At 41.5% G+C, this 26,711-nt stretch overlaps 1 protein-coding gene across 1 annotated transcript in view; it reads right to left on the bottom strand.

Moving 5' to 3' along the window:
- fgf2 (fibroblast growth factor 2) overlaps window positions 1–26,711 on the bottom strand; it is a 52,108-nt gene that overhangs the window by 19,745 nt on the left and 5,652 nt on the right. The window contains exon 2 of the mRNA XM_028802034.2: window positions 16,331–16,434. Within this exon, the coding sequence (XP_028657867.1) occupies window positions 16,331–16,434 (104 nt within the window). The remainder of the gene's footprint in view (window positions 1–16,330; window positions 16,435–26,711) is intronic.

Here is a 26,711-nt window from a genome sequence, read left to right as displayed (position 1 = left end):
TTTTTATTGTTTCTCTTTCAACAGTGCAGTCCTCCTGGGTCTTCTTACATTGTGCCCAGTGTCACTGAAAGGTGATGGTTGGTGTGATCAGACACTGATGGACCTTAACATTGGAGTTCAACTTATATCTCTTTGGAAGTTGTACTTGGCTTTATATTCCATTCTTACTATCCTCCTGCACATTCTGTAATCTGTAATTGGTTTTCTTCTTCCAGCTATGTCCAGGGAGGTTAGTTACATTCCCATGAACCTTAAAGTGCTTAATCATGTTTGCAGTTGTTGCAACAGGAACATCAAGCTGCTTGGAGATGGTCTTATAGCATTTGCCTTTAACATGCTTGTCTATAATTTTCTTTCTGATCTCCTCAGACAACTCTCTCCTTTGCATTCTCTAGCCCATGTCCTGTGTGGGACACATGATGATTATACCAAATAGCATAGTGACTGATTTTCTCCACTTTAATAGGCTGAATGACTGATTGCACGATTGGAGACATGTGTATTACTAAATAAAGAAAATAGCCATCTTGAAAAATCACTCTAATCCAATTATTGATGATCTTTTTGTAGAGGTTTCAGCAAATGTGTCCAGGCCATTTTTGAATTATCTTTGCAGAATAAGCAATACTTGATCTCAACTCATACTTGCTTTGCTTTACTTGATGACATATCAAAGGCATACCCTTATACATGGGAAAACTGCTTTTCATTTAATCATTTTTGAGAAGGCATAAAACACTTTTTTTAATGAACTGCAAAGGTACCAACAAATTTGTCCATGCCTGTATGTGACATACAGTGGTGTGAAAAAACTATTTGCCCCCTTCCTGATTTCTTATTCTTTTGCATGTTTGTCACACAAAATGTTTCTGATCATCAAACACATTTAACCATTAGTCAAATATAACACAAGTAAACACAAAATGCAGTTTTTAAATGATGGTTTTTATTATTTAGGGAGAAAAAAAATCCAAACCTACATGGCCCTGTGTGAAAAAGTAATTGCCCCCTTGTTAAAAAATAACCTAACTGTGGTGTATCACACCTGAGTTCAATTTCCGTAGCCACCCCCAGGCCTGATTACTGCCACACCTGTTTCAATCAAGAAATAACTTAAATAGGAGCTGCCTGACACAGAGAAGTAGACCAAAAGCACCTCAAAAGCTAGACATCATGCCAAGATCCAAAGAAATTCAGGAACAAATGAGAACAGAAGTAATTGAGATCTATCAGTCTGGTAAAGGTTATAAAGCCATTTCTAAAGCTTTGGGACTCCAGCGAACCACAGTGAGAGCCATTATCCACAAATGGCAAAAACATGGAACAGTGGTGAACCTTCCCAGGAGTGGCCGGCCAACCAAAATTACCCCAAGAGCGCAGAGACGACTCATCCGAGAGGTCACAAAGACCCCAGGACAACGTCTAAAGAACTGCAGGCCTCACTTGCCTCAATTAAGGTCAGTGTTCACGACTCCACCATAAGAAAGAGACTGGGCAAAAACGGCCTGCATGGCAGATTTCCAAGACGCAAACCACTGTTAAGCAAAAAGAACATTAGGGCTCGTCTCAATTTTGCTAAGAAACATCTCAATGATTGCCAAGACTTTTGGGAAAATACCTTGTGGACTGATGAGACAAAAGTTGAACTTTTTGGAAGGCAAATGTCCCGTTACATCTGGCGTAAAAGGAACACAGCATTTCAGAAAAGAACATCATACCAACAGTAAAATATGGTGGTGGTAGTGTGATGGTCTGGGGTTGTTTTGCTGCTTCAGGACCTGGAAGGCTTGCTGTGATAGATGGAACCATGAATTCTACTGTCTACCAAAAAATCCTGAAGGAGAATGTCCGGCCATCTGTTCATCAACTCAAGCTGAAGCGATCTTGGGTGCTGCAACAGGACAATGACCCAAAACACACCAGCAAATCCACCTCTGAATGGCTGAAGAAAAACAAAATGAAGACTTTGGAGTGGCCTAGTCAAAGTCCTGACCTGAATCCAATTGAGATGCTATGGCATGACCTTAAAAAGTCGGTTCATGCTAGAAAACCCTCAAATAAAGCTGAATTACAACAATTTTGCAAAGATGAGTGGGCCAAAATTCCTCCAGAGCGCTGTAATAGACTCATTGCAAGTTATCGCAAACGCTTGATTGCAGTTATTGCTGCTAAGGGTGGCCCAACCAGTTATTAGGTTCAGGGGGCAATTACTTTTTCACACAGGGCCATGTAGGTTTGGATTTTTTTCTCTCCCTAAATAATAAAAACCACCATTTACAAACTGCATTTTGTGTTTACTTGTGTTATATTTGACTAATGGTTAAATGTGTTTGATGATCAGAAACATTTTGTGTGACAAACATGCAAAAGAATAAGAAATCAGGAAGGGGGCAAATAGTTTTTCACACCACTGTATGAGGCGATGTGGGTCCAGTCCAGGCTCCCTCTTCACCTTTGGGAGCCTCTGAAACCCAACACCATCAATAGTTATGACCGAATGAGCTGACAGATTGGGACAAATCACACATGGAGCAAGGGGATAGTGTAAAAAGTATTCCATGCATTTATTAAAAAGAATCAAAACAAAACCAAAAACAGTGTCCACAGTATAGTGCTCAAAACATCCACAAATAATCCATAAAAACAAGTGAATAGTGGGGGATAAAAACACAATAAATAAATCCTCTAAAAGCAGAGGTTAAAAATGCAGTCACTGGCTCCCCAGTCCACCTCCTTCTTTGTCTTCTCGGCCCACCCATAACTTGCGTAGCCAGAGGAGACTCCGCAACCACGAACTTCATCTCCCAACCCCCATCTTGGCTGCCATCTTACAGCACAGCCAGACCATTCAAGGTTGGTGCTCCTCCCGTCATCTTTCATGCACCCGCAGTCGTACCTCGGATCCCTAGGGAGGTCATCTGCCATGCTCATCCATCTCCATGCCATTGTTCAGTGGGGCAAATTAGCCCCTAGAGTGCCACAACCTATGTTCCTTCATGGAGCCCCTATTCGTGCTGCCTTTCCCCTCTAGGTGGTCAGATAGTCCTCACCGAGACAGCTCTTCAGCTGCCTTTTAACCTCAGTTCCTTTTCTCATTCCTTTCCCTCACCTTTTTTCTTCCTCCCTCTCACTCGTGCTTCTCATTTTATATGTGGGGACGTGGCACAGGTGTGGCGATTAGAAGCTCCTGGCATCAATTACGGACATGGACGATTCCTCACCTGTGCATTTAAGTGAGGAAACGCCCACACTGCCTAGCATCCGGGAATTACTCCATCCACACTGCCACTCCCCATCCTTAAGCCACGAGTGCGGCGATTATTTATTTTAAAAGGCAATGAGCCGTGGACCTCACTTTACCACTACATATTTGAATCTGCCTGAAACCCTGCCAAATATGACTCATCTCTTCTTTCTTATGCTTACTTAAAGTAAGATGTAAAGCTGAATTCAGTCTGAATACTACAAACAACATAAGGTAGAAGATGTCTTCCTGCATGCCGTTGGTCAGTCTGTTATGGTTATACCCCTCAAAACATTAGATGGAGACAGTAACTGAATGGTGGAAGAAAAGGAGAAGATTTAGATCCTTTAAAAGAGAACCAGAGTAATTGGATAAAACAAAACAACATTTAGACCTGGTAGGCTTTTAATGTATGAAAGTGAATAGGGATAGCATTTGTGGTTTTTCTTTGATTAGCACTGCAGGAAACTCACAAGCACAAAGATGGAAAAACTTAATAGCATAGCCACCTTTTTTGGTAACCTGACAGTGATATGCCAAAGGGATCTGAATTTTGTTGGTCTTGATTCTCTCAGTTCTTATTAATGTCTTGTTCCTGACTGGCTAACTTACCTCATCGGGTGAACTACTGTATGTTTAAATTTCAGCCGTAAGATATTGCATGTGCTTACTTTATTAAATTTTAAAAACACCAAAAACTTTTCAAGAATTACCTAATTAGCATTGTTGCATTTCTGTTGAATACTGCAAAGAATCTGAAGGTCAGAGACACATATGGGGGAGAGCTTTATTGACATAAACCCCAGCATCTGGCACACATTTCAGTTGCTATGGGCAACCAAGTTCACAGAACTGTTTTGCTCTCAATAAGGAGTCTGTTGTGTATTAAAGTACCTATTTACATAATATAGCTGCCTCCAGACAGATTCTGGAAGTTGTTAGTGGAACTTTCCTGTGCCTCTTCAAGGCTGATTGTTATGGATACCTGTACAGTATATGGAACTCTCATTAAAATAATGTGAATGGCTTATAACGTAATCAGGAAACAATACCCTTCTCAAAGGTATCTGTTTAGGTTACTATTTAAATACTTCATTTTAGTAAGTACCATAATAAAAATAATTTAATTCTGCAAGTTGCAGGCCAAAAAGATATTGGATTCCCCATGTCTCTTAATAGACAGTGGGAAAGCATAATATAAATTTTTATATAGTGTATGTCTGTGTGAGTGTGTGTGTGTGTGTGCGTGTGTGTGTGTGTATGCATAGACAAATATACAATAGCCCTTCGTTTTGTAATTAAAATATGAACACAATCAGAATCATCAGAGTCATGTTTTTAGTATGTTTAGTATGTGTAATTGTGTAGCAATCATAACCTGCATATGAACAACTGTAAACCTACTTTTGCCCACCCCTGTGTGTGTGTGGTGTGTGTGTGTGTATATATATAATATGTGTATATATGTATGTGTATATATATATATATATATATATATTTATATATATATATATATATATATGTATGTATGTGGGCGATTCTAAATTGTTCCTAGTGTGTGCTTGGTGTGTGTGTGTGTGTGCGTGCCCTGCGGTGGGCTGACGTCCTGCCCGGGGTTTGTTTCCTGCCTTGCGCCCTGTGTTGGCTGGGATTGGCTCCAGCAGACCCCCATGACCCTCTAGTTAGGATATAGCGGGTTGGATAATGGATGGATGGATGGATGTATGTATGTGTATGTATGTGCAGTGCATCCGGAAAGTATTCACAACGCATCACTTTTTCCACATTTTGCTATGTTACAGCCTTATTCCAAAATGGATTAAATTCATTTTTTTCCTCAGAATTCTACACACAACACCCCATAATGACAACGTGAAAAAAGTTTACTTGAGGTTTTTGCAAATTTATTAAAAATAAAAAAATTGAGAAAGCACATGTACATAAGTATTCACAGCCTTTGCCATGAAGCTCAAAATTGAGCTCAAGTGCATCCTGTTTCCCCTGATCATCCTTGAGATGTTTCTGCAGCTTAATTGGAGTCCACCTGTGGTAAATTCAGTTGATTGGACATGATTTGGAAAGGCACACACCTGTCTATATAAGGTCCCACAGTTGACAGTTCATGACAGAGCACAAACCAAGCATGAAGTCAAAGGAATTGTCTGTAGACCTCCGAGACAGGATTGTCTCGAGGCACAAATCTGGGGAAGGTTACAGAAAAATTTCTGCTGCTTTGAAGGTCCCAATGAGCACAGTGGCCTCCATCATCCATAAGTGGAAGAAGTTCGAAACCACCAGGACTCTTCCTAGAGCTGGCCGGCCATCTAAACTGAGCAATGGGGGGAGAAGGGCCTTAGTCAGGGAGGTGACCAAGAACTTGATGGTCACTCTGTCAGAGCTCCAGATGTCCTCTGTGGAGAGAGGACAACCATCTCTGCAGCAATCCACCAATCAGGCCTGTATGGTAGAGTGGCCAGACGGAAGCCACTCCTTAGTAAAAGGCATATGGCAGCCCACCTGGAGTTTGCCAAAAGACACCTGAAGGACTCTCAGACCATGAGAAAGAAAATTCTCTGGTCTGATGAGACAAAGATTGAACTCTATGGTGTGAATGCCAGGCGTTACGTTTGGAGGAAACCAGGCACCGCTCATCACCAGGCCAATACCATCCCTGCAGTGATGTATGGTGGTGGTAGCATCATGCTGTGGGGATGTTTTTCAGCGGCAGGAACTGGGAGACTAGTCAGGATAAAGGGAAAGATGACTGCAGCAATGTACAGAGACATCCTGGATGAAAACCTGCTCCAGAGCGCTCTTGACCTCAGACTGGGGCGATGGTTCATCTTTCAGCAGGACAACGACCCTAAGCACACAGCCAAGATGTCAAAGGAATGACTTCAGGACAACTCTGTGAATGTCCTTGAGTGGCCCAGCCAGAGCCCAGACTTGAATCCGATTGAACATCTCTGGAGAGATCTTAAAATGGCTGTGCACCGACGCTTCCCATCCAACCTGATGGAGCTTGAGACATGCTGCAAAGACGAATGGGCGAAACTGGCCAAGGATAGGTGTGCCAAGCTTGTGGCATCATATTCAAAAAGGCTTGAGGCTGTAATTGCTGCCAAACGTGCATCGACAAAGTATTGAGCAAAGGCTGTGAATACTTATGTACTTGTGATTTCTCAGTTTTTTTATTTTTAATAAATAAAAATGTTCTATGTGAAATGAAACTTAAAAAAATCTTTAAAATTACACATTCAGCCATGAATCACATGTCTGTAGAGTACCAGGATTTTCTTTAACTTTAGTTTGTTTTAATTTTGCCTACTAATGAGAATATTAAAAAAAAAGTTGCATCAGATATCTCTTAAGTGAGATTTCTCAATTTTATTTCCTCTTTTCCTTTTACAATTTTTACATTGGAGAGTGACAGATTTATGACTGCATTAAATGTTATGTAGGTAAAACCCTCAGTGACCAAAATGTTTTTTTTGTATAAACCACAAGATTGCAATCAAAACCAGAAGGTTGGATCCAACTGCTTCTAAACATTTGAACATGGAAAACCACATTATTGCTAATTTATGTTTCCTGTTACACTGTGAAGGTGTTCAAGTCTTTAATACTTTATTGAAAAGAGAGCCCTTTTCAAAGTGCAACATTGTTTCTTCCATAAATATACATGCTTTAATTTAGTGACTTATGTGATTGCACAACCCATAAGTACTTGACTTAATAATCTAAATCAATGATTTTGCTCTGTTACAAGACTGCAACCCTTATGCGATTAGTTACGGAAGCTTGTTCCTGTAACCCTAAAAAATTGCATTATTTCACAAAAGTACTGCATTATTTTGCAATAATTTTGTGTTGTTCCTTACACTTATTGCATTATTACAGAAAAGATATCATCTGGTGTGATCAGTATCATTGTGCACAAGCATGGTCTGCACTTTTTGTAATGGCTACTGAGGGATACATTAAGGATGTGCACATGTGCAAGCAAGTGGCAAGAAGGTATACATATAATCCTACATGTGCTGATGAGTAAATTTAATCGCACAGTTTACGATCACTATGAAGCCAGCAATCATTCCAGAAGTACTGAGTTTAACACAAAAAGCTTCCCGCGATTGCTGGTAACATCGGGCATGCACTTGGAGGGAGAGGTGAAGAAAACGCAATCAAGGGACAATAATTGAAAAAAGTTGTAGACATTAATTACATTTTAATCAGATTAAAATGTAGTCAGTTTTGTACAGATGTTTAGTAGGCAGAGTGGTAGTACAGAGCTAGCATTCCTGATTCTACATGGCAAGAAGCAATCATGGTGTCATGCCTGTCTTTTGCAAGGCATAATCTCATAACCAAACAGCAGAGTGTGCTGTGCGCAATCCACTAATAGAAATCTATAAATAATTTGTTTCATTTTAATCCACCTGTTTGTGTGATCTGGTAGCACTGCAGTTAGTATTTATATTTTAATTGTTCAGTGGTTTGGGTTTAGGATAGAAATAGAAAAAAGGGGTGGATTTTGTTTACTTCACACAACAGAAAAGACTAAACTTTTGTTTTTGGTTAATTGAGAACTATTCCTAATACATTTCCAAGATTCAAAGATCTTGTTTACTGCTGCTAGTAACATCTGGCACGTGCATGGAGACAGTTTAAGCATGCACGTAGTTCACAATTAACTGACATGCAGAGGGAAAACGTGCAAACCCCATGCAGACCCTGGTCTTGTGAGTCAGGAATGCTATTATTAGGGGATATTCATCAGCAGCTTTAATCTGATTTTAATTTATCCTGATCTCTTTTGCCAAGCCCCTGAGCTTTTATTTTTGTCAGGAACATACAAGAATAAAATCATTAAGTCACTGACCTTTTTATCTATCCTGTTTGATTCAGATCCTAATCATAGCGCTAATGGCAAAGGGGGAAACTCTTTGAATGTAATTACTGGATAAACGAAAGGGGAGGAAGCCCCTTGCCATGCAACAAAATCCCCCCCCCCCATATTATCTGGGTTATCCAAATAAAAATACCCGCAAAAAACGCTACACCCTGATCTCTTCAAATCCTAACAATCTGCACTGACACTTAGACTGCATTGAAACATCTATAATAAACTTTACTCTGATTAGAATTCAATGCATCCCTGTAACGTTTGTTCACTTACTGTCCCTTGATTGCAAGCTCTTGCTTCTTTCATTGCTCCCTCCATCCGCATGCCTGGTGTTACCGGCAGCAGGTTGCTTCTTGCCTTACACTCAGTTCTGCCGCAATAAACAGTGGCTCCATGTGTTCCTAACTGTGTGAATTAAATTTACCCATCAGCAAATGCAAGATTACATTTATACCTATGACTTTTGTTCCATGCTTGTCACTTGATTGCACGTGTGCACATCTGTAGATATACAGTTGAAAACGGAAGTTTAATACACTTAGGGTGAATTCTTTCAAGCTCACTTTATAACCCCTCCACAGATTTTATACTAACAAACTATAAATTTGGTGTATCATTTAAGATACAGTGCATCCGGAAAGTATTCACAGCGCATCACTTTTTCCACATTTTGTTATGTTACAGCCTTATTCCAAAATGGATTAAATTAATTTTTTTCCTCAGAATTCTACACACAACACCCCATAATGACAACTTGAAAAAAGTTTACTTGAGGTTTTTGCAAATTTATTAAAAATAAAAAAATTGAGAAAGCACATGTACATAAGTATTCACAGCCTTTGCCATGAAGCTCAAAATTGAGCTCAGGTACATCCTGTTTCCCCTGATCATCCTTGAGATGTTTCTGTAGCTTAACTGGAGTCCACCTGTGGTAAATTCAGTTGATTGGACATGATTTGGAAAGGCACACACCTGTCTATATAAGGTCCGACAGTTGACAGTTCATGTCAGAGCACAAACCAAGCATGAAGTCAAAGGAATTGTCTGTAGACCTCCAAGACAGGATTGTCTCGAGGCACAAATATGGGGAAGGTTACAGAAAAATTTCTGCTGCTTTGAAAGTCCCAATGAGCACAGTGGCCTCCATCATCCGTAAGTGGAAGAAGTTCGAAACCACCAGGACTCTTCTTAGAGCTGGCCGGCCATCTAAACTGAGCGATCGGGGGAGAAGGGCCTTAGTCAGGGAGGTGACCAAGAACCCGATGGTCACTCTGTCAGAGCTCCAGAAGTCCTCTGTGAAGAGAGGAGAACCTTCCAGAAGGACAACAATCTCTGCAGCAATCCACCAATCAGACCTGTATGGTAGAGTGGCCAGACAGAAGCCACTCCTTAGTAAAAGGCACATGGCAGCCCGCCTGGAGTTTGCCAAAAGGCATCTGAAGGACTCTCAGACCATGAGAAAGAAAATTCTCTGGTCTGATGAGACAAAGACTGAACTCTATGGTGTGAATGCCAGGCGTCACGTTTGGAGGAAACCAGGCACCGCTCATCACCAGGCCAATACCATCCCTACAGTGAAGCATGGTGGTGGCAGCATCATGCTGTGCGGATGTTTTCAGCAGCAGGGACTGGAAGACTAGTCAGGATAAAGGGAAAGATGACCGCAGCAATGTACAGAGACATCCTGGATGAAAACCTGCTCCAGAGCGCTCTTGACCTCAGACTGGGGCGACAGTTCATCTTTCAGCAGGACAACAACCCTAAGCACACAGCCAAGATATCAAAGGAGTGGCTTCAGGACAACTCTGTGAATGTCCTTGAGTGGCCCAGCCAGAGCACAGACTTGAATCCGATTGAACATCTCTGGAGAGATCTTAAAATGGCTGTGCACCGACGCTTCCCATCCAACCTGATGGAGCTTGAGACGTGCTGCAAAGAGGAATGGGCGAAACTGGCCAAGGATAGGTGTGCCAAGCTTGTGGCATCATATTCAAAAAGACTTGAGGCTGTAATTGCTGCCAAAGGTGCATCGACAAAGTATTGAGCAAAGGCTGTGAATACTTATGTACATGTGATTTCTCAGTTTTTTTATTTTTAATAAATTTGCAAAAACCTCAAGTAAACTTTTTTCACGTTGTCATTATGGGGTGTTGTATGTAGAATTCTGAGGAAAAAAATTAATTTAATCCATTTCGGAATAAGGCTGTAACATAACAAAATGTGGAAAAAGTGATGCGCTGTGAATACTTTCCGGATGCACTGTATGTACTTTGTGCAGGGCAATAGTAATGTTTTCCAACAATGTTCACAGACAGGGTATTTCACTTTTTAATGACTATATGAAGTGATGAACAGTGTACCCAAGGGACAGAAAGTGGTGATTGGAGCGGATTTCAATGGGCATGTTGGTGAAGGGAACAGTGGAGACGAGGAAGTGATGGGTACTATGGTGTCAAGGAGAGGAATGAAGAAGGTCAGAGGATAGTGGATTTTGCCAAAAGGATGGACATGGCTGTGGTGAATACGTATTTTAAGAAGAGGGAGGAACATAGGGTTAGACAGAGGGACCAATCTGGGAAAGATGTGCAGCAGGTTAGGGTGATAAGGGATAAAGATGGAAATGTACTCACAAACATGGAGAGTGTGTTGAGTAGATGGAAACAGTACTTTGAGAGGCTGATGAATGAAAAGAACGAGAGAGAGAAGAGGTTGGATGATGTGGAGATAGTGAATCAGGAAGTGCAACGGATTAGCAAGGAAGAAGTAAGAACAGCTATGAAGAGGATGAAAAATAGAAAGGCCGTTGGTCCAGATGACATACCTGTGGAAGCATGGAGGTGTTTAGGAGAGATGGCAGTGGAGTTTTTAACCAGATTGTTTAATGGAATCTTGGAAAGTGAGAGGATGCCTGAGGAGTGGAGAAGAAGTGTACTGGTGCCGATATTTAAGAATAAGGGGGATGTGCAGGACTGCAGTAACTACAGGGGAATAAAATTGATGAGCCACAGCATGAAGTTATGGGAAAGAGTAGTGGAAGCTAGGTTAAGAAGTGAGGTGATGATTAGTGAGCAGCAGTATGGTTTCATGCCAAGAAAGAGCACCACAGATGCAATGTTTGCTCTGAGGATGTTGATGGAGAAGTTTAGAGAAGGCCAGAAGGAGTTGCATTGCGTCTTTGTGGACCTGGAGAAAGCATATGACAGGGTTCCTCGAGAGGAGCTGTGGTATTGTATGAGGAAGTCGGGAGTGGCAGAGAAGTACGTAAGAGTTGTACAGGATATGTACGAGGGAAGTGTGACAGTGGTGAGGTCTGCAGTACGAGTGTCGGATGCATTCAAGCTGGAGGTGGGATTACATCTTGGATCGGCTCTGAGCCCTTTCTTATTTGCAATGGTGATGGACAGGTTGACAGACGAGATTAGACAGGAGTCCCCGTGAACTATGATGTTTGCTGATGACATTGTGATCTGTAGTGATAGTAGGGAGCAGGTTGAGGAGACCCTGGAGAGGTGGAGATATGCTCTAGAGATGAGAGGAATTAAGGTTAGTAGGAACAAGACAGAATACATGTGTGTAAATGAGAGGGAGGTCAGGGGAATGGTGAACATGCAGGGAGTAGAGTTGGCGAAGGTGGATGAGTTTAAATACTTTGGATCAACAGTACAGAGTAATGGGGATTGTGGAAGAGAGGTGAAAAAGAGAGTGCAGGCAGGGTGGAATGGGTGGAGAAGAGTGTCAGGAGTAATTTGTGACAGATGGGCATCAGCAAGAGTGAAAGGGAAGGTCTACAGGACGGTAGTGAGACCAGCTATGTTATATGGGTTGGAGACAGTGGCACTGACCAGAAAGCAGGAGACAGAGCTGGAGGTAGCAGTGTTAAAGATGCTAAGATTTGCACTGGGTGTGACGAGGATGGATAGGAATAGAAATGAGTATATTAGATGGTCAGCTCAAGTTGGACGGTTGGAAGATAAAGTCAGAGAGGCTAGATTGCGTTGGTTTGGACATGTGCAGAGGAGAGATGCTGGGTATATTGGGAGAAGGATGCTAAGGATAGAGCTGCCAGGGAAGAGGAAAAGAGGAAGGACTAAGGGAAGGTTTATGGTTGTGGTGAGAGAGGACATGCAGGTAATGAGTGTAACAGAGCAAGATGCAGAGGACAGAAAGATATGGAAGAAGATGATCCGCTGTGGCAACCCCTAACGGAAGCAGCCGAAAGAAGAAGAAGAATGACTATATCACAATTCCAGGTGGTCACAAGTTTACATACACTTGGTCAATTGTGCCTTTAAAGAGAGAGAAAGGTTGGGATCATGTGCTGATTACAGTGCGTTGCCGCACCCACCACATGATGAACCACCCAGAATAGCTTGGGAAATTCCAGAAAATTATGTCAAGCCTTTAGGCAATTAGGCAATTAGTGTCTAGCCAATTAGCTTGATTGGAGTGAACAGGTGACTATTTGTTAAGGCCTACCATTAAACTCACTGCCTCTTTGCTTGACATAATGGGAAAATCAAAAGAAATCAGCCAAGACCTCAGAAAAAAAATTGTTCATCCTTGGGAACAATTTTCAAACGCCTGAAGGTTCCATGTTAATCTACAAATGATAATATGTAAGTATAAACACAATGGGACCACACAGCTGTCATACCGCTCAGGAAGGACACACACAAGAGAGGAATGTACTTTGGCAGGAAAAATGCAAATTAATCCCAGAACAGCACCAAAGGACCTTGTGAAAATGCTGGAGGATTCAGGTAGACAAGTATCAATATCCACAGTTAGAGTCCTATATCACCATAACCTGAAAGGCTGCTCAGCAAAGAACAGGCCACTGCTCCAAAGCAGCTAAAAAAAAGCTGGACTGCAGTTGGCAATGCAAATGGGGACAAAGATCTTAGTTTCTGGAGAAATGTCCTCTGGTCTGATGAATCCAAGATCAAACTGTTTGGCCATCATGACCATCTTTATGTTTGGAGGAAATGGGTGATGCTTGCTAGCCAAACACCACCATCCCAACCATCAAGCAGTGTTGTGGGTGTGCTTTGCTGCAGGAGGGTATGGTACACTTCACAAAATAGATAGCATGATGAGGAAGGCAAATTATGTCCATATACTGCAGCAACATCTCAAGGGCTCAGCAAGGAAGTTGAAGCTCAGTTGCAAATATGTCTTCCAAATGGACAATGACACCAAGCATACCTCCAAAGTTGTGAAAAAATGGCTTAAGGACAACAAGGTCATGATTTGGAGTGGCCATCACAAAGCCCTGACCTCAATCTTAAAATTTGTGGGCAGAACTGACAAAGCGTGTGTGAGCAAGGAGGCCTACAAACTTATCCCAGTTACACCATTTCTGTCAGGAGGAATGGGCCAAAATTTCAGCAACTTATTGTAAGAAGCTTGTGGAAAGTGACCCAAACATTTGGCTCAAGTTAAACAAATTATAGGCAATGCTACCAAGTATTAACAAAGTGTATATAACTTTGTGATCCAGTGGAATTTTGATTAGTCGATAAAAAGTGAAATTCAGGGGGTCCACGGGTTTCAACGTCTCAACATACAATGTTTCGCGTCTACAACGCTCACTCCCATAAAAACTTAAAAAAAAAATTGAGATGTGAGAAGGAATAAAGGTAAGGATTTTTTTTACACTCATTTTTTCTGTTACTACAGTACAGCGTACAGTACAGTATATTTATGTCATTTTCCTTTTTCTGTGGCTTAGTTGTGTTTTTTTGTTCTAGATTATGATTTTGCAAATGTGTTAAGATAGGTAAGTGACTTAGGCTAGGGTGTGTTTCGACTTACACCAAAATTCGGGTTACCTCACTGTTGTAGGAACGGAACTGTGTTGTAACCTAAGGACCCCGTGTACTTTGTCTGTGAACATTGTTGGAAAAAATGACTTTTGCCCTACATAAAGTAGATGTCTTCATCGATATGCCAAATTTATAGTGTGTTAGTATAAAACCTGCGAAGGGGTTATAAAGTGAATTTTAAAGAATTCACCCTAAGTGTATGGAAACTTCTGACTGGATTCCTACCTAGCCATTGCAGTGCATGATGATACCAGCTACACCAGGCAATACATTCACAAAATAACGTGACATTTTTTTTTCAATAGCGAGAATAAGCTTCCGTACGTAGTGGCATACCCCTCAGTTTAAATCTTTTGACCTTAAGTGAAACCATCAAAGGTTGGCTATCATGAAGAAGGCCCATCAACACCTTTACTTCTTCAGATGATTGAGAAAATCTGTGTGTCCTTGTATGTTCGACAGCTTCTACAGGTAAACAATGGAGTCTGACCTTATTAGCTACTGTACATAACACACTGGTGTGGACCCTGTTCAGCTATCACTGTAGAAAGTGGTGAAGTTGGCACAGAATATTCAATTTAAAAATGTGTTCTTGTTTGAACATGTTCTGCATTTGCTCTTGAGAGGATTTTCTGGACCTGGTTTATTTAATAATATTTCAACAACAGGTTGATTTGAATGTACAACTAGATACCTGAGACCTGGATTGTGCGACACGAGTAACTAGAATTTCCCCCCACACACAGATTGTTTGCTGTTTTTCATGGTTGACTTCAATTAACTTTATCTCCTTGCTCCATGAGACATGAAATTAAAAGTCGCTACAAACAAAATGAGGTAAGATTGTCTCTGTCACTATAAACAACATGAGACTAGCAACCAATATAAAAAAAACATTACTTTTGTGTGAAATATTCCTTTAAAACACCTCTGCATTTTTCTGCAATATGGAGCATTTTGGCTGGTTCTGCAGGGTTGACTGACAACTAATAAAAATTCTAAAAATATTCCTTTATGTCCAAACATCTTAAGTTACTGTATATTCAAGACAAAAATGTGTAGTGAAGAGAGTTGTCATTTTGGTGAGTACAGTAGAGAGTCATGTCCGTCTTGGGCTACAAGTTTCCATTATGTGCATGATTAAACTAAAAGGTATGTTGCTGACACCCTTATACTGTATATTCTAAATAGAAATTCTTATGAATTGTAGTAGTTCTGAATAAAATAAAGTAGAGATCACCATACCATTACAATGAATACTTTGTTGTGGGCGGTTCCAAAGGATAAGACAATGAAATCATTAAATTAAAATATATTTTGTAATCAACACCCTTCAGGCCTCTAAAGTGACATCACAATGCATCAACATTTCCATTAATGTTGTTACTAAGCAGCTGTTTTAATAAAAGAGCTCCAAAAAACTGGGCAGTTCACTTACAATACTTTTTGAATGAACAACTTTGCGTGTGTATCCACAGGACAAATAAAATTAAACATTCTAAAAACAGACGATGACCTACAATTCCAGGGCTGGATGTTTTCGCAGTAGAAAAGGAATTACACATTTGTCTGGATACTTCAAAGACTCCCATGGCTCTAGTGGACAGGGGAGTGCTGTTTTATTAATTTTTGGTTAATATTATTTCATGCAATTTTTTTTGTGAGTAAATAACAGGTTACAGAGGCCTTCCAGGACATTCTTTAAATTAACCCAAACAGATTTAATTTAGCAAGTAGTAACAAATGATGAATTTTACTCATTACGTCTTTTTTAAACTCCATTAATAAAAACAATTACCTTAAACAAACAATACTGAGCAATTAAAATTTAAATAGAAATAATGCCTACTAAATAGTTTAGTACATTTTAAGTATATTTTAAGGCCTTTGTCTTTCTAAAGTGAATTCTCTTTAAAATTTTCCTTTCTGTGAAGAACTAGTCACAATGCTGGGATAGGTCCAGACCCCAGTGACCCTGAATTGGTTTAGGCGGGTTTGAGAATGCTTGCTTATGTTTTAATTAATTTAGATTAATTTATGTTAAATGCACAATGTCACAAAGACAAAGTGTACCTGGGTGCTGTGGCAGACAATTAAGCTACATTAAGATAAAGATTATTCAGATTATTTTACACTTTAATATCTGACATTAAGCTAAAGTTTATTCAGTTTACACTTTAAAATCTACAATTCTCATTTTGTACAAATATATATATATATATATATATATATATATATATATATATATATATATATATATATATATATATATATATATATATATATTATATTAGGAGTTACGGATCATTTTACGTAATAACAGCAACTTAAACCAAATAGGAGATTATTACTTACTGATCCAAAGAGCCGTCCATCTTCATTCATTGCCAAATAGCGGTTGGCGCAGACTCCTTTGATTGTTATCACTCCAATCGACTCTGCCTGGAGTTGCAGCTTTACTGAAAAAAAAAACAATTGTAAAGAGATGCACATTTTCGATAAGTTTACATTAAAACAAAAAGAAAATCTTTTTGTAAAAAAGTCGGCACAAATAGTCACGTTTATTAAATGACACTATCCCTGCTTCCTTCAAACTGACAGATGTTCGATTTTCATTAAAGGAATGAAATTTAGATCTAAATGTAATTTAGAAAAACAGTAGTGGTGGCCCTACATTAATCTTGAATTATACTACTGTGTGTGTAAAATTTTCAGTGTTGGCTGATACCACCTGGTTGCCCCCATCCTGGCTCTCAAGTGAGTCTAAGCAGGTCTGTCTCTTATTTCTTTCCTTTACTTCTGTGAGTTTAAAATGGCTATCCTTTAGGTTAGGTTCCCAATCTCATATGTACTCATAGTTTGGTATAAGGTGCACTCTTAAGGTTGCCGCAGTGGATCTTCAAAAGGAAGCCTTGGGGGAACCATTTTTGCTTTCCAAAAGAACCATCCACAGGAAAGTTCCAGAAAGAACTTATTTTTTTATTGATACAACAGGTTTCATAAATCACTATGATTAGATTAATTAAGAGATTTATGGAATATCAATGAATTTGTGATTTTAAAAGGACTCTTGTTGCATACTAATCCATATTACTAAATGAGAATGGTAAACCGGATGGACGCAGGGACATGGGCCGTGGACGCAAAAGACGAAGTGTGCAGGCGCCACACAAAGCCCCCCTCCAAGCACCGGAAAATGAGAAATGATGCGCCACGCCCATAGCAACAGACCCATGCAACAAAGCGCCACACGAAGGCCAAACCACACGAAACAGGACACACACAAAAAAGAGGATTCAGACCCACGACACACAAAGCACCCCTCCACTAACAGAAATAATAAATGAGGCAACGCGCCCCTAGCACACCAAAAACAAAGGAGTCAGACGCAAGTGCCACATAGCACATGAAACGGTACGCACACAAAAATGAGGATTCACACCCACGACACACAAAGCCCCCCTCCACTAACAAAAATAAAAAATGAGGCAACGCGCCCCTCAAAGAAAACGCACGCCAAAAAACGACGTCATACATAGACAACAAGAGACCGGATTACAATACATATACAGGCGCAACACCTCCATCCATCCATCCATTGTCTCCCGCTTATCTGAGGTCGGGTCGCGGGGGCAGCAGCTTGAGCAGAGATGCCCAGACTTCCCTCTCCCCGGCCACTTCTTCTAGCTCTTCCGGGAGAATCCCAAGGCGTTTCCAGGCCAGTCGAGAGACATAGTCCCTCCAGCGTGTCCTGGGTCTTCCCCGGGGCCTCCTCCCGGTTAGACATGCCCGGAACACCTCACCAGGGAGGCGTCCAGGAGGCATCCTGATCAGATGCCCGAGCCACCTCATCTGACTCCTCTCGATGCGGAGGAGCAGCGGCTCTACTCTGAGTTCCTCCTGGATGACTGAGCTTCTCACCCTACCTTTAAGGGAGAGCCCAGACACCCTACGGAGGAAACTCATTTCAGCCGCTTGTATTCGCGATCTTGTTCTTTCGGTCACTACCCATAGCTCATGACCATAGGTGAGGGTAGGAACATAGATCGACTGGTAAATTGAGAGCTTTGCCTTGCGGCTCAGCTCCTTTTTCGCCACGACAGACCGATGCAGAGCCCGCATCACTGCGAATACCGCACTGATCCGCCTGTTGATCTCACGCTCCATTCTTCCCTCACTCGTGAACAAGATCCCGAGATACTTGAACTCCTCCACTTGGGGCAGGATCTCACTCCCAACCCTGAGAGGGCATTCCACCCTTTTTCGGCTGAGGACCATGGTCTCGGATTTGGAGGTGCTGATTCCCATCCCAGCCGCTTCATACTCAGCTGCGAACTGATCCAGAGAGAGCTGAAGATCACGGCCTGATGAAGCAAAAAGGACAACATCATCTGCAAAAAGCAGTAACCCAATCCTGAGTCCACCAAACCGGACCCCCTCAACACCCTGGCTGCGCCTAGAAATTCTGTCCATAAAAGTTATGAACAGAATTGGTGACAAAGGGCAGCCCTGGCGGAGTCCAACTCTCCCTGGAAATGGGTTTGACTTACTGCCGGCAATGCGGACCAAGTTCTGACACCAATCGTACAGGGACCGAACAGCCCTTATCAGGGGGTCCAATACCCCATACTCTCGGAGTACCCCCACAGGATTCCCCGAGGGACACGGTCAAATGCCTTTTCCAAGTCCACAAAACACATGTAGACTGGTTGGGCAAACTCCCATGCACCCTCCAGGACCCTGCTAAGGGTGTAGAGTTGGCCCACTGTTCCACGACTAGGAAGAAAACCACACTGTTCCTCCTGAATCCGAGGTTCGACTATCCGATGGACCCTCCTCTCCAGGACTCCCGAATAGACTTTTCCAGGGAGGCTGAGGACTGTGATCCCTCTGTGGTTGGAACACACCCTCCGGTACCTCCTTCTTAAAGAGGGGGACCACCACCCCGGTCTGCCAATCCAGAGGCACTGTCCCTGATGTCCATGCAATGTTGCAGAGGCGTGTCAACCAAGACAGTCCTACAACATCCAGAGCCTTGAGGAACTCCCGGCGTATCTCATCCACCCCCGGGGCCCTGCCACCAAGGAGTTTTTTGACCACCTCGGTGACCTCAGTCCCAGAGATGGGGGAGCCCACCTCCAAGTCCTCAGGCTCTGCTTCCTCATTGGAAGGCATGTTAGTGGGATTGAGGAGGTCTTCGAAGTACTCCACCCACCGACCCACAACGTCCTGAGTCAAGGTCAGCAGCGCACCATCCCCACCATATACAGTGTTAACACTGCACTGCTTCCCCCTCCTGAAATGCCGGATGGTGGACCAGAATCTCCTCGAAGCCGTCCGAAAGTCGTTCTCCGTGGCCTCCCCAAACTCCTCCCATGCCCGAGTTTTTGCCTCAGCAACCACCAAAGCCGCATTCCGCTAGGCCTGTCGGTACCTATCAGCTGCCTCCAGGGTCCCACAGGATAAAAAGGTCCTTTAGGACTCCTTCTTCAGCTTGACGTCATCCCTCACCACCGGTGTCCACCAATGGGTTTGGGGATTGCCGCAACGACAGGCATCGACCACTTTACGGCCACAGCTCCGGTCAGCCGCCTCAACAATAGAGGCACGGAACATGGCCCATTCGGACTCAATGTCCCCCACCTCCCTCGGGATGTGGTGGTAGTTCTGCTGGAGGTGGGAGTTGAAGCTACTTTTGACAGGGGACTCTGCCAGACATTCCCAGCAGACCCTCACAACACGTTTGGGCCTACCAGGTCTGACCGGCATCCTCCCCCACCATCGAAGCCAACTCACCACCAGGTGGTGATCAGTTGACAGCTCCGCCCCTCTCTTCACCCGAGTGTCCAAGTCCGACGACACGGCCACAAAGCCGATCATCAAACTGAGGCCTAGGGTGTCCTGGTGCCAAGTGCACATATGAACACCGCTATGCTTGAACACGGTGTTCGTTATGGACAATCCGTGACGAGCACAGAAGTCCAATAACAAAACACTGCTCGGGTTCAGATCGGGGGGGCCATTCCTCCCAATCACGCCCTTCCAGGTCTCTCTTTCATTGCCCATGTGAGCATTGAAGTCTCCCAGCAGAATGAGGGAGTCCCCAGAAGGTAGCTAAATTTATTTTTATTAAATAAATAAATCACCTGTGTGTTTCTTAGCAGGACAACAGTAATGTGGGCTAAATTTCAGATTTTCTTTAACTAATCCTGCTGGGTAACCTGGTTTTTGTGATCCAAATCGTTACTGTAATTTAGCTTTCTATACATTAAAGATGTCTGTTTTCCCAGAATGAAATGGTTCTTTGTCAAATAGAAATTTTAAAAGGAGCCACACAACCCACCTTTATTTTTTAAAAGTGTAGAAAATTGTGTAGGTCTCTCCACTAATCCTAGTACCCACGCCTGCATTGGAGGTAATCCTATCTGGGAACAATGTGGCATCACATTTGTTTATGATATTTTGGAAGGCTCAGGGTACAAATTCAATGGAGACCACTTTCTCTTCCATTTTTTTCTTATCTCCATTTCTGGTTTGTTGTCATGTCTTGTGGTATTTGTACTGACTGTGCTAGGCAGCAGCAACTTTCAATTAGGAATGGAATTGAATGATGGATCTTGTTTAAAAGAATAAGCCAATGTTTCAACTTGGATATTTTTTAACTAATAAAATAAGTTCAGGATAAGAAGTCATAAGAGGAGCTGAAAGCCAGAAAGGGAATATTTTGCCAGAGCCAATCCGTAATATGTTATAAATGTCAGTCATGTCTGTCAGTCATTGTCCAAACCACTATATCTTAACACAGGGTCACGGGGGTCTGCTGGAGCCAATCCCAGCCAGCACAGGGGCAGGAACAAATCCCGGGGAGGGCACCAGCCTACCACAGATGTTATAAATGTATAAATGTATAAATATCTCTTTACATTTCCTACATATTTGCTTAAGTAAACCTTATCTGATTTTTACATTTCTTAAGAAAAAAGTATCACTAGTGACACAGCTGCTCTCAATAATTATATTTTCCCACAAGTATAAACAAACAGCTGCTCTAAAACACCTCAGGGTAGTGGATAAGAATTTCAATTGCTTATTACGAACATGACTGTAATGTAGCTAACATCTGATTGAGGTTAGGTCTCATTTCCAAAAATTTAATGAAAAGTCATGTCTTTTGTTACGCTTGATATTGTAAGGTTATAAGCAATGATATGATGAAAATGAAGCACATAATTAGTAACTATAGATAAAGCATAACATGAGGCTAATACAGGTAACATTTTTGACAAATGGAGCAAAACGTAGCAAGCTAAATGGTGTAAACATACAAATAAATTAGTTGTAGACTTTTGTGCACATTTTTTTTCTGATATTATAAAGACCAAAAGACTCCAAAGGATAACAGTATAGTTAAGTGTCTGGTGGACCTTAAAGGAATACTCACACCCAAAAATAGTATTTTTTTTTTTTATAAGTTACTTACCCTATGTAGCTTATAGTGATAGCTGAGAAAAGCTTTCATTTCATGTTTCATACAAAACATGAAGCTGCTGATAGAATCTACATCTATGGTGACCCACACTGGACAACAGTAAACAGTATAAAACGTCCATTAAAAAGTATAATGTTACTAATTTTTCCCTAATTCAAATGTCAAGTCATCCAGTCATATGCTCACAATGTCCCAAACACATGTATTTTTAATAAAAAAAATGTAAATAAGTTACTTCTGGAAAATGTTCTTCTCTACTTAAACAGAATATGCTTAAACATGAAGGAGCATTTGAAATACAGACTCACCTTCTGTTGTTCCATTTATCTTTATATCCACAACTGGAACAACTCATGGTTATTCAGCAGCAGGCTGCGAAACTGCATGGGTGAAGTGACCTTCTGCTTCTTGAAACATCTTAAATATGCACATGTCCAGGACATATTCTCTTCCTGATGATGTTTTCTATTCACTTTTCTTTATATTTCAATCTTTAGTTGCATTTGTCTGTCAGTGGTCTTTGCAAAGTTGACACATGACACAAGCTGACAATGTTAGCCAAATGAAAATGTTTGGTTGCATTTCAGCATGTTTCATTTTCAGTCATGAGAGCGTTTCCAGAACTTGTTTATTTAGCAGTATTTTAATAAAAGTATTTGTGTTTTGGACATAATGTATGAAAAAGTTTGAGTGGTATATTTCTTTAAGTGCCAAGGAGAAGTCCAGTCTTTTTAATAATCAAGAACATCTGCTCATTTGAGTGAGAACAAGCAGATTGGGTGTAGCATGACTTGTAAATAAGTATAATTTGCTATTTCTATTTTTTTTCTCAAAGTGTTTTCTTCATAAGGTTACTAGAAACTTAAATGTGGCTAATTCTTAATATTGTCCATGTTATAATAATATTTTAGATTAGCCTTGCTGTAATGAATGCAACAAACCGCTTGAAATCATAGACTCTAATCATGCTGTGATTTGTTCATGCTTATTAGATTAGATTAAATAAAACTATCAATCCCATGGGGAAATTCAAATTCATACAGCAGCAGAAACATAAAAAAACAAGGACAGATGATTCTATCAGTCAATCAATCAATCTATCAATAAATAAATAAGTACAATTAACAGGTACATCAGGTGAAAGCATTGAATTGCCTGATAGCAGTGGACAGAAAAAGCCCCCAAAGGTGCTTCTTAGCACACTGTGGTGGAATGAGGCTGTGGCTAAAAGTGCTCTGATAAGAGAGTGCCACTTGGAGGGGATGGAGGGGATTGAGTGGATTTTTGACAACGGCATCTAATTACACCACCATCATTTTTTCCACAACAGCTTCCACCATGTCCAGGATTCGCATTGATAAATTTGTTCAGGCATTGTGTTTCTTTTGTGCTTAGGTTTCTTCCCCAGGAGGCTACAGTGTAGAGTAACACACTGGCTACTGTGGACAGAAAGAACATTTTCAGCAGCTTGCTGCGCACATCAAAAGACCTGAGTCTCTTTAGGAAGTATAGTCTGTAGTCTGCTCTGGCCTTTCTTATACAGTAATCCCTCGCTATATCGCGCTTCGCCTTTCGCGGCTTCACTCCATCGCGGATTTTATATGTAAGCATATTTAAATATACATCGCGGATTTTTTGCTGGTTCGCGGATTTCTGCGGACAATGGGTCTTTTAATTTCTGGTACATGCTTCCTCAGTTGGTTTGCCCAGTTGATTTCATACAAGGGACGCTATTGGCAGATGGCTGAGAAGCTACCTAACTTACTTTTCTCTCTCTCTCTCTTGCGCTGACTTTCTCTGATCCTGACGTAGGGGGATTGAGCAGGGGGGCTGTTCGCACACCTAGACGATACGGACACTCGTCTAAAAATGCTGAAAGATTATCTTCACGTTGCTACCTTCTGTGCAGCTGCTTCGTGAAGCGACATGCTGCACGGTGCTTCGCATACTTAAAAGCTCGAAGGGCACGTATTGATTTTTGCTCTCTCTCTCTCTCTCTCTCTCTGCTCCTGATGGAGGGGGTGTGAGCTGCCGCCTTCAACAGCTTTGTGCCGTGGTGCTTCGCATACTTAAAAGCCAAACAGCCCTATTGATTTGTTTGCTTTTCTCTCTCTCTATCTGACATGCTCTGCTCCTGACGCGCACTCCTTTGAAGAGGAAGATAGGTTTGCATTCTTTTAATTGTGAGACGGAACTGTCATCTCTGTCTTGTCATGGAGCACAGTTTAAACTTTTGAAAAAGAGACAAATGTTTGTTTGCAGTGTTTGAATAACGTTCCTGTCTCTCTACAACCTCCTGTGTTTCTGCGCAAATCTGTGACCCAAGCATGACAATATAAAAATAACCATATAAACATATGGTTTCTACTTCGTGGATTTTCTTATTTCGCGGGTGGCTCTGGAACGCAACCCCCGCGATGGAGGAGGGATTACTGTACACACCCCTTCCCTAAATGGATTGTGCTCATTACAAAGTCTCATTCTCTAATTGGTCATCGTTCACAAAAGAAACACATATTCCAACATAGCTGACATAGAGGAGTTGCTTTCCACAGCACTTGTTGTATTGCTTACCTACTGTATATGCATCTGAATTGCTTTTTTTACAGTTTGAATGCTACATACCTACACAAAAAGTAAGCAATTGAGCAACCGCTACAGTTTTATAATAAATGTTTGGCCGGAGGCATGACTGTTTAAGAAGGACACTTCCTCTTCCTGTTTCCTCTCATGCCATGTGTAGATGAATGCCTAGGCCATTGTTAGTATGTTAGTGTGTGCAGTGAAACAATGTGAAAGCCCTAATGTGGACAGTGATAATTTTTGTTTAGAAATGCCATTTTTAAATGAAAACTTAGTAATGTTGGTTGTTTTAACAATGCAAGCTGAAATTGTTATTCAGTTAGCAGAAAACATTCTAAAACACATTCACTGTCTCATGTAACCTAATAGGATAGATTACTGCACGTGTGTTCATGGTCAGCGCACCACAAGGTAAGCTAACGTAGCTACCTAAAACTGAGTGAGCAAGCCGCACCAGGGGATAAACAGCTCCGCAAACTATGTTGTTAGATTTAATTAAAAGAGATCTTGTTTACATCATGGGTGTCTATTTAAAATGATCTGATTATAATAATTTTGTTGGTCTTTTGTGTAAATCCTGTTGGCCACTTTGAAATGTTTTTTCTCATACTGTACATGCACTGTTTGATCTCAGTAATACATTAACTGGTGATTTAAATTTTTTTGTGTCATTTTACTTTAGTTTTAAGTGAATAAATAAGACATGTATTCCTTAACTGTTGTTTCCATTAATTGCTTTAGTAAGCTACAGTTGATATCCTATAATCAAGACCAAACTAGATCAATATTACTTTTACAAACAAGTTTTTAAAGAATGCAAAATATCATCTAATTATTGTTACTGTCCAAGTCCCAGAAAATATCGAGATAATTTTTGCCAATATTGTACACCCCTAGTGTTGATGTATGCCACATGCATTAACTGAATCCTTGGTTTGATTAGAGGCCAGAATGCCATCTTTGTGGTTTCTTAGCATTCTCCTTGTGTTATGGTAAGATTCCACACATGCCAAGACATGTTGTTGGATCAATTGACATCTCTAAATTGCGAGTCTTGGTGCAACTGTGTTCTGAATATACTGTACAATAGTGATGGCTGTAGGTTGAGGTCCAGTATTGTGGCCATTTCCTGTATATAAGGTGAAAGTTGATATGTCTAGTACTTTTTTTTTTAAAACTAGAGGCCTCTCCAGTTTTATCTTTGCTCCCATTTCAGTTATCTGAGTATTTAGACACAGCTAAATCCATCCATCCATCCATTATCCAACCCGCTGAATCCGAACACAGGGTCTCGGGGTCTGCTGGAGCCAATCCCAGCCAACACAGGGCACAAGGCAGGAACCAATCCTGGGCAGGGTGCCAACCCACCGCAGGACACACACAAACACACCCACACACCAAGCACACACTAGGGCCAATATAGAATCGCCAATCCACCTAACCTGCATGTCTTTGGACTGTGGGAGGAAACCGGAGCGCCCAGAGGAAACCCACGCAGACACGGGGAGAACATGCAAATTCCACACAGAGAGGACCCGGGAAGCGAACCCAGGTCCCCAGGTCTCCCAACTGCGAGGCAGCAGCGCTACTCACTGCGCCAGCGTGCCGCCCACAGCTAAATGTTAATCTAAATCTAATCTAAGATCTCATTCTGAGTTTTGCTTTCTTTCTTTGTATTGAAGTAGAGTTTTCAGTGCTGCCATGTTTGTTTCTCCTTCTATTGCACACCAAATGGCACTCTGCTCATCCAGATGATGTTTGCACCTGTTCCAAAACTGCCTATATAACAGTCATCTCAAGCCTATACTGTTTGCTGTTTTCATTCTCCATAGTGGCTAAAGCCCTTTAAATGGCACAGTTTATAAAGCCTTTCCATCTTGGATATGGGGAGTGATGCAGCTTGGTGGAGCGATTGTTTGTTGTGACGTTTTTCCTGTTTAACATACTGCAATTGTTTTTTTAGTCTGGCATGTGTTGTCTATCTGTCTTCCCAAAACTCACAAACTACTGGGCTATGCAGCTTGATCTTAGTCTGAATCAAGAGCTTATGCTATGAGCCACATGACATGACCCATGAATTGTTCATAGAGGGTATCTCGGCCATGAAATTCAGCTTTGGATCCTTTTCATGGAAAGTGATTAACGGGGGCATGCTGTAGCTGACAGGGAACCAATGGCTACCCGAGCACAGACACAGTGAGCAGGCATCCGGCGCCGCCGTGAGTGGCAGCCTTTTCAGCAGCTCTGTGAATTTCCCATTGGGATTAATAAAGTATCTATCTATCTATCTATCTATCTATCTATCTATCTATCTATCTATCTATCTATCTATCTATCTATCTATCTATCTATCTATCTATCTACATGTGTCCTAGCTGACAGGAGGACAACAGTTGTGTATGCATACTGCACAGACAGTCAAGCGTAGAGAACATGCCAACTGATATCTGAAAGTCATACATTTCGATCATAAAACAAGGTGCTCATGTCAAAGCAAGAGGTCAGCCACATGACACAAGCATTGTAAATGCAAGTCATAAGGTGTGGCAGTGACACTGGCACCGTGAAGGACATTGCAGCAACCTCAGCAGTCACATGATCTCAAATTAGTGTGGTAGCTGCAAGCCATCCTCCTAAAGACAGTAAGCTGCCTAAAAATTGATG

This window comes from Erpetoichthys calabaricus, chromosome 5 (genome assembly GCF_900747795.2).
Source record: "Erpetoichthys calabaricus chromosome 5, fErpCal1.3, whole genome shotgun sequence".
In the NCBI taxonomy this organism is placed as follows: Eukaryota; Metazoa; Chordata; class Cladistia; order Polypteriformes; family Polypteridae; genus Erpetoichthys; species Erpetoichthys calabaricus.
The sequence above is the reverse complement of the archived record's forward strand: the minus strand, read 5'-3'. Positions and strand labels throughout refer to the sequence as shown.